The sequence below is a fragment of the Balaenoptera musculus genome, chromosome 3 (assembly GCF_009873245.2).
Source record: "Balaenoptera musculus isolate JJ_BM4_2016_0621 chromosome 3, mBalMus1.pri.v3, whole genome shotgun sequence".
Lineage (NCBI taxonomy): Eukaryota > Metazoa > Chordata > Mammalia > Artiodactyla > Balaenopteridae > Balaenoptera > Balaenoptera musculus.
The window spans coordinates 90,102,941-90,119,098 of NC_045787.1; the positions used below are offsets into that span (position 1 = coordinate 90,102,941).

Sequence of the window (16,158 nt, forward strand, 5' to 3'; positions counted from 1 at the left end):
TTTATTGATACAAAGGAATTAGGGTGGAAATGAGGTCATGTAAGAAAGGGCCCAGGAGGGTGTCCATAGTCACCCAATTCACATGTGGTCTTTGTCTAAGGTCACAAAAGTAGTTAGAGACTTTGAATAAGTTAGGACTTGAACATGCTTCCTGACTCCAAATAGTCTCTGCCTCATTCCAGGTCACCCCTTCTGAGCCTAGGGCTGGGGATTATTTTGGTTGTTGATCTTCCTGGCAAATTATTGTCTGCTCATCCTCACAAGCAGGGGTAAACCTCCCAGAATGGGCTACCATTGGTTTGAATTCAGTCCTTTAAGCAAATCATACCCCCAAGCTACTGACACCTTTACTTTGATTCTAAATAGGCTTTCACCCCAGCTTTTGGCTTATTCCTTCAAGTACCCTCAAGGGATTAGAGAGGGCTATTAACTTCATGATAGACTCATGGTATAATCATAAGGGCTATGATACTCCCCCTATTGTTTGCCATTCAATTCCCATAGAAAGAATGATGGATGCATGAACGATTCCGTCTCCATTGATGTGTATTTTAAGCTCTGAACTCTAAGTGATGTGAAGTGCGGCTGAGAATTATTCAGATGCTGGTCCTCATTCAAAGAACTTCCAGTCTACAGGCAAGGCAGGACTTGTTTCTTTGACCTTTGTGGGCAAGCTGTCCGCCAGTTTGGGCTCTCAGGTAGCCTACACACACCACTCTCAGATTCCTCAGCTACTGCTACCTGAAGCCATCTCTACAGTGACCTCTGGGGACTTAAAAAAATTGTTTAATGTATATTTAGTGTACCGCCAAGGAAATTAAATAGGACCTAGAAGTTCATGAGCTGAGGGGCAAGCCCAGGTCACCGTAAAAATCTCCCTGAGAAGATTATGGTTCTTTATCATTTCAGGTCAGAAAATTAATTGTGTTGGATCCTAAGAAAAGGCTGACTACCTTCCAAGCTCTCCAGCACCCGTGGGTCACAGGTAAAGCAGCCAATTTTGTACACATGGATACAGCTCAAAAGAAGCTCCAAGAATTCAATGCCCGGCGCAAGCTCAAGGTTAGATGGCATTTATTTGTTTTATTAAAAAAAAAAAAGATTTCTCTCATATCTTGATGATAAAAGATAATTCCACTATTATTTATCTAATACTATTATTCATCTCCTGTGATACTAGGAAAAATCCTGCTTTGAAATCCCAACACTGCTGGCATAAAGCCAATTGTAGTTCTGTTATCCTCTCATAAGAATTCATCGTGGGGATTTTTGTTTTTTGGGTTTTTTTGGAGGCGGGGCACTGCGCCACTCGGCTTGTGGGATCTTGGTGAAAGCGCCAAGTCTTAACCACTGGACCACCAGGGAATTCCCAGAATTCACTGTTAATAAAGGGAAATGTGTTGTATGTTGAGCTTTACTCACCAAACAAATCCATTATCATTGCTTCTCATTTAATTAAGGCTGAACAGCTTGAACAGCATTGTTCAGGAAACATTTATTCAGAAAGTTGTCTACTTTCTGAATATGCAAAAATTGGGAAACAATTTTTTAAAACTATGTTTTATTACATAGGCAAATAATTATACTTGGTAAAAATTAAAATAATTCAAGTGATAGGGAAAATTATCTACGAAAACATATCTCTTTTTATAGAATGTATATGGAATAGAGATTAGGTGCTTTTCTCTTACTTAATGGTATTTAGGACTAGCTATACATACAAGGGATCTCAGAGAATAGCTGGGGGTCAAAAATAGTGTTCTATTCAGCAATCGCTTACAGGCTGATACAGACTAAATAAACCTGAAGGGTTCCATGGTCATATTAATTTGAAATACACTAGATTAAACAACCTTGACTTAACCCAGGATTTCTCAAACAAATTTGACTGTGGAACTCTTTTATCTACATAGTGCCTACTAACATCCATGGAACTAGTGTCCCATGAAACAAATACTTTGGGAAACACAATCTAAAATTTTTGAATATTGGTAATCCATGGGAAAATGCATTTATTCAGGTTTTTGGTTGTCCAGATGATTAAATATGCTAATTTGAGATTAAACATATTTTGCTGTTCATTCTCCAAACAAGTTTTCATTAGACAATCTTGGAATAATATACTTTCAAAGATTAAACACTAACATATTGTTAGTGTTTTGGTCACACTTAATAACAAACTCCCTAAAAGCAAAATTGAAATTGAGCTCTGATTTGGGATTTTAAGTGAAAGTAACACCTGACACTTTTCTGTTTCCAATCAGGCAGCAGTGAAGGCCGTGGTGGCCTCTTCCCGGTTGGGAAGCGCCAGCAGCAGCCATGGCAGCATCCAGGAGAGCCAGAAGGCCAGCCGAGAGCCATCTCCAACACAAGATGGCAATGAAGATGTTAAAGCTATTCCGGAAGGAGTGAAAATTCAAGGAGATGGGGCCCAAGTGGCAGTTGAGGGGGCAGAGGCTGAGCTGATGAAGGTGCAGGCCATAGAGAAAGTTAAAGATGCTGAAATAAATGCTGCTGAGGCCACCAAGATGGTGCCCGAGGCATTAGAGGATGGGATAAAGGAGGCTGACCCAGAAATAGAGGAGGGCCTAGTGGAGGAAAAGCTGAAGACTGTTGAGGAAGCAGCAGCCCCCAGAGAAGGGCAAGAAAACCCTGCTCTGGAATTTGGAGCTCAGCAGAATGATGTGATCCTGCCAGAGTACTAAGTGGCTTCCTTCCATCTGGGAGCCAAATCCTGGCACTTTATGCATTTTGTCCTTCAGCAAGGAAGGTGTGGAAGCATGATATGCATTATAGTGATTCTGTTTTTAAGGTGCAAAAAAATACATATATATCAGTTGGTAATCCTAACTTCAATGCATGTGACTGCTTTATGAAAAAATAGTGTCTTCTATGGTATGTAATGGATACCAAATACCTACTGATGAATTAAATTTGAAATTGCAAGTAAACACAACATAACATTTAAAAACATACATTTTCAGGGACCAGTAGCACACATTTGAACTAAATAGTAACAAATTGTTTTTGCTTTGAAAACCTAGCCAGCCTACACCCTTTGGATTTCTTTACAAGGACTGTTGCTCAGCTAATACTAGGTAGAGCTATAAGATGTATTCCCATGACATTCACAGTCTTTTCAGTAATGTGTTCAAACTGTTTACAAGAAGATGGTTAGGTTATAGTTGTATGGTATGTGCAAAAAAACAAATCCACTTATAATGGTAAGAAACTGAAGCATACTTTAAGGGCTATGAAACCATATGCCCCTAAAGCTTGTGTGCAGAATGCTTTTTTTATCTTGTCTTTATTTATACACATCATATTACTAATAACCAAAAACATTCTATTACAAATTTCTGCCATTTTACAGTCCTAAAAAAATTATTTTACAAACTCACGCTGAGGAATTTATTCTTTCCTTCACCTGCTCTCTAACAAGAAGTCCTTCTGATGGACAACACTTAGGGGTGGAATAAAGAAATTTAGTGAAGAAAAGGAGGTAAGACTGGGGCTTAGACTAATAAAGACTGACTCCTTGTCATTTTTCAGATAAAATTGAATTTATTCACAAGCTTGTACAATTTTAAAGATAGGAACACTTTTATGGATAAACTCTATACTTACCAAGGTTCAGATATTTAGAAAAGTCTACACCAAAGGCTGATGCCAGAATGTCTGAAGAGAGTGGGAATAATATCCCATTGTAAGATCATCCATTATTGACTTTAGTAAGGAAACCTTTGTTTTTATAAAAGTCCTTTTTTTCCTTCAACTGATGGTTATTTAGATATACGGCTTATGGACTAAAGATATTTCTGAAAAGCTAGTATATCTTTTTCTCATACTTGGAATGGAAGCACCCATAATTTACAATGCATTTTTGAAAGTTTCCATGTCCAGAAATGTAGGACAATGCAGCTTTTAATTTACTTTAGTAAACAAAAACAAAAAGAAACAATGAAAAACACACTGATTTCAAATCAGACTCTTGAGAAGCTGTAACATTAGACCTAATACATTACCATGATTTTTTTCAAAATATTTTTCTTTCGTTTTCATATAAACAGTTTTCCCTTATAAAAATCACAGTTAAATTCCAAATACCTCAGATTTATTTCTAGCTTGAGCTTAAATGAACATTTTTATCAAATTAATTATCCAGCATATTTTAGTAGGTTTCTTTAATTTTAAAAAAGGATTATTTTCAGGCCAAAATTATGAATAAAAATGACTATCACATAAAAATCCTCCTCAAAAATAGAGATCTTAAATTCTTTTGGCTCTTCCTCAGACCTATTAAATTAGAAAATTAAATTAAACCTCTGGTTTCTGGGGACTATCGGACCTTGGAGACATTCTGCTTTCCAAGTGCAAATCTTTCTTTACTCCTGTTCTCATGAGAAGAAAATAAGGTAGAACTTCTTGTCTTCCATAATATAGGGGCCAGACAGATCACTGACGTGGAGGAAAAAGCCCTTAAGGGCACATCATCTGGACTCAGAGAAAGATTTTTTGTTTCATTTTATCTTTATTAATTAGTAGAGAGTACTTATCTTCTTCTCTACTGTTTCCTTCCTTCTTTATTCTCTCAGAATTTCCATTTTAGCTATTATAAGGGGCTCACTAGTTTCAACCTTTAAGAATGCCTTCTTCCCTAAGCATTAAGATTTCTATTTTAAAAGACCAATTGCCTGGTATACTTTTCCCAAAGAGACTTAACAGGTGTATATGGTGAGGCGTATATGGTAAGTGTCCCGTATATTGGAAAAGGGAAGAAGAGAGGGAAAGGAATCTTAATGGAAAGTGGCAATACTAATAGGAAGATGAGAACACATTGTCCCTCCCAGCCCACCTCCATATTGTTCCAAGGTCAGTGGTTATATCATCCCAACACTCAGGGCTGACTGCAATGGTCAGACCTGCAGACTGTGTAGTGTGAAGAGCACTGCAAATGCCAAGGCCAGTGTGTGTTTAAGAATTTACCCATTTAAATGAGTACACATGCCTATTCCCTGGTGCGTACTCGAGGGTGTGAGCGTAATTTCCTCTTTTTTAACCCGTAAATTGCACCCTCTAAAAATCAGCAGGAGTTTTAAATTTTGACTTGTATGTTAAAGATTAAGTCCTGATAATGCCTAAGTGACTGAGTTAGTCATTTCAGTGGAAAACAAGTCAAAGCTTCACAAAAATCGGTCATTTCAGCCAAATGATTCAACCTAAGATTTCACAGAGATGCTATTTAAGTTAGGATAGTTAAATTAACATTTTTGAAAAAACAGTAAACATTTATATTGCTTGTTAAAATGGGATATATTATCTATCTCAAAGATTACTTATTTATAATAGTAGACTAATGCAGATAGAACCTTAATTTGATGAACTATTTCATAATGTTTCCTTTAATTGACAATATAGTCACAAAGCAAATAATTAAGGGAATTTCAGCAAACAATAAATTACATTTTGCATTTTAGAGATGACAGTTATTACATTATTGATTTTTGTTTTCAGATAAGTTCAGATACATAGCATCAACCAGACTATTTTGCCATAGAGAAGGAAAATCTTGAATTATTTCTCCCATTTAAAAAGTCTAATTGGAATCCCAGTGGTTTTTCTCAAACCGTAAGAGCTCATTTGTCCCATGAATACATAAATAAGGTAGAAATTAGAATAATATGGTTGTAGAAGTTATTGTCTAGAACAAGTGCTGCCTAATATAGATGATACGAACCACATATGTAATTTAAAATTTTCTCCTAGCCACATTTTAAAAAGTAAAAAGAAAAAAAAAAGCTGGTAAAATTAACTATATTTTAATCCAATATATCCATACTATTATTCCAATACATCATCAATATGAAAAATTAACAAGACCTTTTAAATTTTTTATTTTTCTACTAAGCTTTCAAAAGAAGGATTATGTTACACCTTTAGTACATCAAGTGCTCAATAGCCACATGTGACTAGTGGCTACAGTGGTACTGGAAGAGCACTGGTCTAGAGCACTTTCAAAGCAAAATGACACACGAATTTCTATGCTTAGATTTGAGCTGCCTCAGTTTTCCACACTGATGAGTTGGTAGGAGGCCAAAAAGAAAATGTTTCAGAAATGTCATAGACTGAGTAAAAACTGTTGGCCACGTCTACTTATTCATGTGCTTCAGAGGAGAAGTGTTTCCCAGCATGACGGTTAGAGAACTTTCCTGGGCATTGGCAAGTTGTCTGTTGGCTACAGTTCCTCTCTTTGGGCCCTGGAATCTTGACTACAGGCTAGCGTCTCCTGAGTACTGCCATGAAGCCAATCGTGTTCTCACATACCAAAATCTACTGCGGGCGAACCATGTGTCCTCATTCAGGAAGGACTGCACACAGAATCTTAGTGGGATTTTGTAGGCCTGGCCACCAACAAGGCTGGACACCATCCTTGTGTTGCAGGCAATATTTCTTTATAGAAATCTTCTGAAATAATACCAAATTTGCATGATAAAGACTGTATGATAAGGATGATATCACCCCAGTTATCCTTAAAATGAGAATATGACCATCTACTGGCATTTTTTATATTTCCTTAGAAGAGTTTAATCAACTCTGCCATTACACATGGATTCAAAAGACTTTTTGGAATTTTCTTACATATTGCTATTTTAGAATAATCCTCAAGGTTCTATAGCCATTTTTAGTGGCAGACTTTAAAAGAAAGGAACAGTTTGCCTTTTACTGTGACCTCAATTATATAGTATTTTAAACATATTTTGTAATTTAGAATGTTTAGCAATCCCTATTTCCAGTTTCACATGCAAGGTAACTGCTTGAAGATTGCCTATAGACTGAAAATTTAGAGAAAGCCATTTTGTTTCATAATTCAGTTGTTTCACAGAAGCATCTGGTTGCATTGCAAATCTGAAAATAAAAGAAGTAAATGCCAAAAAAGGCAAAGGATAAAATCAGTAAATCATTTATTCTGTTTCAGGATTGTCTTTGCAAAGCAAATGCAAAAAAAGTCAAAAAAGTGAATCAGCACTAGGTTTTTCTTGATGAGGCTGACTCCACATAAATTGACATAAATATACTGAGCAGAGTCAATTACATAATTACAGTGCCATTATGTAATTTACTTGTCATTGCGGAGTATTCAGTCTGGTTATCTAGGTCTACTTTAGCTGGTGCCAAATTTTCAGACATCTACTTACATAATAGGATTTGTAATATCCTTGTAATTACTGCCTATTAGGTCATATTCAAATTTCCTTAATGTTCAGCACTGATATGTCTCTGATCAAGGTCGTTGCTAACATTTGAGCATTTACTGGTTAAATACTGCTTACTGGTTAGACTCTACGTGTGTCTTCAGTGTTTTTTTTTAACATTTATGCACATATAATCTCAATATTGGTATTATAATATTCATAACCACATGTTAAGCAGAAATGTAACCAATAATTTTCTATGAAACTTTTTCAAAGTTCTTTTCTTCGCCGGCACAACTCAGGGTGAGTTTCTGGCTCCTTGACAAATGGAAAAAGAACCTAAAAGATCACTGGAGAGATATCAGGTATCCACCCATAGTAACCAAGCTCAGCATTTCTTCTTTCTACATCCTGATCTGTTAAGGGCCAGTTTTTGTCATCATTACTTTCAAATATCACCTGAGATCAGATAATATAGTCTCAGCTCACATAACCCAACCGTTTATATACTTTTCTTGGAGAGCAATAACAAACTTGACTAATTTATGTTTGCTTGTTTAAAATTCTAATTTTCACACACTCTCTGTGGTGTACTCTAGAGGCTTTGATTGTGTGATTTTAACTTCCTTCAAGATTGTCTTTTCTCTGTCACCTGGCCCAGAAGTCTACCTAGGACAAGGAGGAAGCCTTGCCATGAGAGTGGACCATGTGAGTCCTTGACAGGAATCAGACATTGCTCTAGTGAAGACTCAAGGCATGTGACTTGGTTGAGCTCAAATGAGCCAAATGGGAAACACCTCTTCCAGTGATACTGTTTGAATATTGGTACAATGCCATTAGTCAGTAATGGAAAATGAGATTTCACCAATCATTTGCTCTTCCCATGACTTGGTTTGCTGCCACTTGTCCCAGATCAATGTTTTGTTCCATCCCTATGGCCATCAAGCTGCCCTCTCGAATTCTGAAGTCCTCTAAAATCCTGGAAAGAGTATCCCAGACTGGTTGAAGAAATGTAGAGTCCTTGGTGGCCCAGAATTTAGTTTGAAACTCTAAACAGCAATGCTAAGACAGCAAAATCATACTGTTCTTAACTAGTTGTTTTCAGCACATTTTGAAAACTGACCTGGAATACCCATGGATATGGAATATTTATATCTGTGTAGTCTTTTCTGTGATTCACTGTGTTAAAAATGACAGATACTTAATCTTCAGTCAGATCATATAATATTTATTTTCCATTTAAAAGATTATTTTGGGCTACTCAACTATAACAGGCTTCATATTAGAATTTTTGAAAGCTGTTGTTTTCCCTAAGCACGCTCTCACTCTGACAATCAGTTGTGGATGATAAAAATTTACTAAGTTTGTCCTTTCTTTGTCCTTTCCTTGATACATGTATGGTAGTTAATCTGGTTTGTAAAGGATACAAGTAAGAATGACTATAAAGTGACAACTGTCATCTCATAACTGCCTCCTTTTAACTTGACCTATTTTTATAGCCTATCATGCAGCTAATATACGGTACATACAAATAGCATATTCATGAGTATGATTTTTATTGTCAAGATTATTATTTCAGAAGTTCTCAAAATGTTTATATTCATGCACCCTTAATTTCAGTAGTATTTTCATGACCCCCTACCTACCAAGCCAAAAGAATTACCTAACATGCCCATTTTTTAAGTAGTTAGGTCCAAACAACATAATAGTAGTAGTGCATTCCATGTCTGACTGCTGTTGCTGTGTTTCCCTTGACATGTTAAAATGTCCTCTGAGTTTACTGAGTGGGAACAGCAGACAGGTGACAGACAAAAGGGATTATCAGTAAACAAGTTAGGGGCTAATGTTTATACTCTTCCTTATTTGAATGCCAATCATTCTTTTATCTATGGTCTTTGTGATATACACATAAAACTTATATGTGCATTTTTAAAAAGTAATTTCCACATAACTACCCAAGGAAATAAAGTTAAATCTCCAAAGATCAGTTTTCAAGAGTCAGGCAAACTATGGGTCACGGACCAAATCCACCAGAGCCCTGTTTTATAAATAAAGTTTTATCAGAACACAACCATGCTCATTTATTTATACATTGGCTATGGCTGCTTTCATGCTACTAGGACAGAGTGGAGTAGTTTCAACAGAGACTGTATGGCCCAGAAAAGCCTAAAATGTTTATCTGGCCTTTTACAGAAAAAAATTGATGACCCTGGTTTTTCATGGCACCCTGCCTTTTTGGTAACATCTAGGAATACAGATTCCCATACTCCAGATTTCTTCTCCTTAGCTTAGGGTTCTTATCCCATTTGCTTCTTAGGAAGTTAGGAGAGGTTTGTTTCTGTGCAGATGGTCTCAACAATAATTTTGCTGGAAGTACAACTTAACAGTAAAATTTCCCTAGAGAACTAAAAATTCAAAATTGCATCATTCCTGAAAAGAAAAGTTTAGAGTATGAATTGACTTGTTTAAGAGAGAGGAATTAGAAAGATTTCTAGCACATCAAGCATGTTTTAGAAAATTGATCCTTTTATTTAAAATCATGTAAATGACATTTTATATTGCCCACATTTAAGTCAATCTGCAGCTGTTATTTAGTAAGCCAAGAAATGAGAGCCCCCTTTGGTTCTGAATCCTTCAGAATATTTTCAAGTAATTTATACCAATTGTATTTTCATTTAATCATTTTTAGGAAATAACATGCTTTATTATGTGGCATTCTATGACAATGACTTGCTTATCAATAGCTCAGGAAACAGGCAAATAGCCAACTTTTTAATGTAAGAAAGCTACTTTCCAATCCCTGTGTTTTTCTGAGTGTTATATATTTCATTTCTTCGGAAAGAGAAGGCCTTGAGCAAATGCTTTCCTTTCCTTTTCTTACATATTTAGAAATCCAAGAGGGCCCCTTTTCTTAGTCTATTTCTGTCACAGAGAAATTATTCATTCCACAATATTTGCCTTAAGGGAAGCAGGTGGCCCAGATATTGAGAATGTAGGCATGCATGACCTTTGTGTTTGACTTTGAACATCTATAGCCAAAAGGTTACAAATGAGATATTGAGTAGAAAACCTATTATCAGCTTATTATTAGGAATACCTAAAATTATATCATGACTCTAATTAAATAATATATTGTTTTCTTTAAACTGTTGCAGCAATCAATATGATGTAGCCACTGGATACACTATAGAACTCAGGAAAAAAAGAGATGAATCGTCTGCCTGCTCCTCATGGTTGATGTGAGTAGGAGGGAGACTTTACTGGAATGGAAGAGGGAAAAGGTAAAATGTACATTAGGATGCCACATTCCCACCTACCCATTTTTCTTGATTGCTCAGAGTTTGAAGGCAGTTGTTAATGGACTAAACTTATCATTTTTAAATTTCTCTCAATATCTGGGTCACCAGCTTCCCTTAGAAATGAGTAAACCAAAGCCAGTAGCTAATTTTCCTCCCAGAATAAGAAACTAAACAGTGTAGTTTAGGGAATATTAGGCCTACATCGCAAGCACACTTTAAGGAGATGATTCGGTAATTCTGAAGCTTTCTAGGAGCAGCGCATGCCAGGGACCCATTTTCTCAGTAAACTTTCACTGAAAAACAATTACGTACAATGAAAGAGTCAGAGTTGAATTAAACCCATGCTACCCTCTAGGATTGAGCTTTGTCGTTGGAGAGAAAAAACAAGTGTATATATAGCCTGTGCTAAATCTAGGCAGGCAGTAAGCCCTCCAGGGATGGAAAGCAGGAAAAGCTCCCCTTTGCTTGGAATGATCAAGGGAAGCTTCCTGGGAATATTAGCTCAATATAAAGGATGGGGAGAACCTTTGAGGTCGAGAGGAGGAAGGCAGAACATTTGGCTGAGAAATCTACAGAGTGGAGAAATGTGTCGAAGGAACAATGTTGGGTGTGAAAGACTGAAATCTGCAGGGAAGTGTTGCTAAGTCTGCCTAAGAGTATCAGATCTTGTGCAAAGTTGAATTAGGCTTCTTCACCCCTTTCTTACTCTGGGTAGACATTTGTGCAGCGTTTCCTCAGAGCATGTAGCCCTCTGTGATCTCCTACATACGTGGCTAATTTGGTGTGTCCCCAAGCAGAATAAAATCACCCAACACATCAAAGACATTTCTGCAAGTCACCAGTTGAAATAAAGCCTCAGTCACGAAAAGCAAAAACTGCACTGGCGAGATCTCCACTGACAAAGCAGAGTAAAAGAAGATAGTGATTATCTGAGTAAGTCTGGCAAAACTCCAGTATCTGAATAACTCCCGGTGACTAGAAAATCACCTAACTACTTGCTAAAGCTTTGCCAGTGGAGGCCACGTCAAGGTTACTTCTTTCACAGTTATTTTAACCTTTTAAATTATCTGACCTGAAAGGGCAATTCCCGCAGGATCTAAGATAGAATTATACCTGAAAGTTTAGACTTCAAAAGACAACCTGTGCTAAGCCTCAGACAATGAAATTTAAAATCTTCGGAGCTGCTTTCCCCAAACTTCAAGCCGATCCTGTGAAGTCCTTTCGTCTCCATCTCTCCCTTTTGCCCCTTTATACACCTCTCTATAATTTCCTTTTTATATCACTCATTGCAGGCAGTATTTTACATCCATCTTCAAGAAACTTTTAAAAACATAATCAGATCACAGTATATATACTTCTAGTTGTCTTGCCACTTTGCTTGTTTCAGATAATGTCTGTGATTAGTAACTGGCTATATTATTTGGGCAAATGAAACGAAGGAAGGGACAAATGTTGACCATCTTCTGAGTGATGGAAGAGGAGTTAAGACGTGGAGATACTGTAGGGGTACAGAAAATACAACTTAGCAGGTGTTGAGAAAGGAATACTTCTTACTAGGGTTTTCAGACTTAGGTGACAGTATCTGGTATGTCTTTTCTAGTTTTTCCTAGAGGAGAAATCTGTACTGCTGCGTTGTCGAAAGTTTTCTGGACTAAAAGGAGATACGCAGCTCAATAGCAGCTTGAAGGATTAGATAATGGAATACCACTCTATACAGGAAACCTACATCTCCAGTAGTTTAGACTGCAAATCATTAGCCAAAAATAACTGCATGTAGGATTTGGAGGACAAAGAAAAAGTGTAAATATTGCAGTTTACACCGCCAAGATTATAGGCTGCCTTCCCAATTTCTGATTGAAAAGTACTGGAAAAGGAGCTGTGAACATTTCATTTTTAAAACCTGTCAAAATGGTGCTATTGACTCCTTCATACAAAGATATATTACAGTATTTTTTAGGTAAACATGTAAGTCTGACCTGGCCATAAATGTAAATATAGAGAATGTTTATAGAGAATTCATCAAAATCATGCCCATTTGCTTTTGACTGCTACTGTTTTGTTCAACGGCAGTGACTGACAGTCCCTGCTTCCAGCATATGGGACACATCAGAGTCACTGGCTCTCAGCTGCCCAAAGCCTGGGGCAGACAACATGACAGCCACAGACAACTGGCTTCTTCTTGGACTCAGGTTAGACAACCCAAGTAAATGACTAAACATGCTCATTTTTTGGTGTTTCCCAGGAACATAACGGAAGAATATGTGACTTGAGGCAAAATGGATGTTGGGAGACTGTTGAAATTGACCTTAGTGAGGGCCAATGTTGCTTTGTGTAAGTTCATTCAGATTTGTCAGAGCATGCCAAAAGAAGCATACACCTTACTGCTGGGAAACTTGTAAAGCAATTTGCATGTATGGTATGATAATAAATCATCTAAGAGCCCACCAATACTTTGCATTCCGTGATTTGAAATGTTAGCACAATTCAAGAGTGACACAATGGACATTTTCCTTATATCTGAAATATGGAGTTGAAGCATTTCTTGATTGGTTTTCCATTCTCTCAGGCAACGTTATACTTTGAGTTTCATAGCATTTTTAATATTATACAGTGATGTCATAAAATCATAAAGTTAAAAGGGGATCTTAGTAATCATTTAACCCAACAAGCTCATTTTATTAAAGAGAAGTAACACCCAGAGAGGTAATGACTTATCTAAGATCGCAGTTAGTGGCTGAGAAGAGAAGAGATCTGGGTTGCCCATCTCCTAGTCCAGTGCTCTCACAACTGAGAAGTCAGTTCACTGGATACAAAGTCAATGCAGCGATTCATATAAAAATTGATTTTCATTATAAAAATATGAAAATACCAAAAAGTAGATTACCATAAGAACGCCTTCCAAAGACAAGCATTGTCTTTTTTAAAATCTAGCATTAGTTTATTTTTTTCTTACAGACTTTAATCATATTGTAACTTTTTTATGTCAACCTACCACTACAGCAGGCATTTTTTGTATAATCTTCAGAAACAATTTTGATAGCTGCATAATAATCCATTCTCAATTCTTTTTCTTTTCTCAGTTAACACTACATAAAGCTTTTTTCTGAGTTTGGGGAAATCTATCCTAAGGAAATAATCCTAATGTGGAATTGTCGGGCCAAATGATATTCAGTGGTCCCTTCATGATGATGCTTTCAAACCTGCAGGACCTGAGAATGAAAGGGAAAAACCTTTACGTTCCCTCCTAAGAAGCTGATTGTTAGCAACAATAGTTGTAAAAAGAACTAAAAGTCTTTCTTGAGCTTGGCCACCCAATCAGTTAGCAAACATCTGTGTGAAATATTGAGGGGAAGGCATAATATGTCAGTGAGGTTCACTCTCAGAATTGCAGCTTGCTACCAACTACTATTAGGTCCAAAATCCTCACCTAAACAATGACTTCTGAATTGAGGGAAATGCTAGAGAAAAACAAAAACCTCTCCCATCTGCAAGTCCATTTTTGACTATATGAAACATCTTTTTATTTCAGCCTGGTTTTGCACAATCTCTGGACTACTTCCTTTAATAAAAAACCAGCTACTTGTACTTAAGGAATGTCACTAAAGCAAAACCTAAGAAGGAAGGTAAAGCTCCTGAAAAAGAACAGTACCATCCAAATAATGAGTAAAAAGCCAATTTTGGTATTTGTACACTATGCTTCCTCCATAATTTTTATTGGCAGAATACTACACCCCACTAATCACCTGTACAGGTAACACAAGTAACATGGATCCACCCTCTATCTCCTGGGATACATTTGCAGTTCATGTTTTCCAGCAATTTTCTGTCATCTCCTGGCCTAGAAGTCTTCATCCATAGTGGACCCTTTGCTCCAGAGGAGTAGAAATGGTGTACTATAGATATAAGTCATTCACATCGGACGCCATGTGACACCAACCATTAATTAACAACCTTCCGAGGAAGCTCCATCACCTCATTACCTCAATTACGGACAGCTATGTAGAATCTGCCACATAGAAGGGGCCCAATAAATGTTTCATGGAGGAGTGAAGGACTACTTTGCTCTTTTCATTTCTATTTTGTGAGTCTATCAATCATTTTCCTATTGACATTTAAAGGAGCTCTATACTCACTTTCCAGAGGTGACCCACTGAGAGATGCTATGATTGGCTAGCCAGAGTCATTACAAACCCTTTCTCCAAGAGGCTGGAAATACTTGCCTTCCCGGCTAGTGGTAGTCACGTGACCCAGACTACTAGAAAGAAAACCTATTGGAGGCTCTGGAAAAGCTTTTACTTTCCTGATAAAAGAGACCAATGAGTAGTGCCATGCCTTCCCCTGCTTCTTCTTTACTTGAATGCACATGTAATTTCCAGGGCTAGTTGGTCACCTTATCATATCTATCTGAGGGAAAGATGAGAACTGTAGAAACACTGGCCCTGACATCCTTGAGTTGATAAATACTAATAATTACCGACATCCAGATTTTTTATTAAATTAGGAAAATAACTCCCTATTTGGTTTGTTTTTTGTGTGTTTTTTTGTTTTTGTTTTTTGTTCGTTTGTTTGTTTTTTCGGCCACACCGCACAGCTTATGGGATCTTAGTGCCCCGACCACAGATTGAACCCTCAGCAGGTTCAATCAGTCCTAACCACTGGACTGCCAGGGAATTCCCGACTCTCTATTTGTTTAAACCACTTAATAGTCATATTTTCGACTGCATATTTCCCACAGCATCCATAACTACTTTCTTATAATACAGATCAACAGTTCCTTTGTAATCACTTCCACCTTTTTTCAATTCCAAAGGAAATCATCACTACAATTGCTAATCAAGTTAGTACAATTATTTAAAAATGTATACAATAAACCTTACCTATATGTTACAGTAGTAAGAGCAGAATATGTCATCATCCTTGCTATATGACAGCAAATCAAAATTCAGCAGTATTGTAGCTAATATTATATGAGACATTGGCAGGAGATTAGCATATGCATTGTTAATCTTAATTTTCCAGTTTATATTTTTCTTTTGTAAGAGTTCAGGAAGCTAAACTACATACTTTAAATTCAGATAAGGTTAAAGCAACTTAGATAGTATAAATGGTCAATACACAAGTGTCTAGAAATTTTATTCTGATATATTTCATAGAAATTTTAAAATAAATACACATTTTATTATATTAATGCATGCTCTCATTAGTTTAATGAAGGTTCCAGCTTTATACATTGGCCCATAAAAGAAATATAAACTTCTTAAAAATAAAATCTATATATAGTATAGCTTTTATTGAATTACAAGAGATGAATTTTTATTTAACCATACATGTAAAATCTTTGGAAACAACAAAATAATACAGAAATTATAATTCCAATTTCCTGTGCTCTGGGATTAATCTAATGTTTCTCCTAAGCTCAGATCCCACCATCCCCTACTTCTGGAATTTGAATAAGAAAGGCATGGGAGATAGACTGGACAAGTAATTATACAACACAGGGTCTAATGGACACCTGGTCAAGTCCCCTAGCTTTTCTGGGTTCTGTTAATTTATGCATAGGTTTGGGATAGCTACAGTATCCACTTAATTAAAAGAAACTGGATTCTAACAACTTATTCTAAGGATGCTAGTGTGCTCTTAAACAAACAGGTAAAGCTTTTATCCAC

The 16,158-nt window shown here is 36.7% G+C and overlaps 1 protein-coding gene across 5 annotated transcripts in view; it reads left to right on the forward strand.

The window, feature by feature from the left end:
* CAMK4 (calcium/calmodulin dependent protein kinase IV) overlaps positions 1 to 16,158 on the forward strand; it is a 244,059-nt gene that overhangs the window by 214,578 nt on the left and 13,323 nt on the right. For 2 of the 5 annotated variants that reach the window (XM_036846831.1, XM_036846832.1), the window contains exons 10-11: positions 910 to 1,062; positions 2,265 to 2,471. In XM_036846831.1, coding sequence (XP_036702726.1) covers positions 910 to 1,062; positions 2,265 to 2,471 — 360 coding nt within the window. Of the gene's footprint in view, positions 1 to 909; positions 1,063 to 2,264; positions 10,475 to 16,158 lie in introns of those variants that run through there. The other 3 variants (XM_036846833.1, XM_036846834.1, XM_036846830.1) reach the window with 2 other exon arrangements.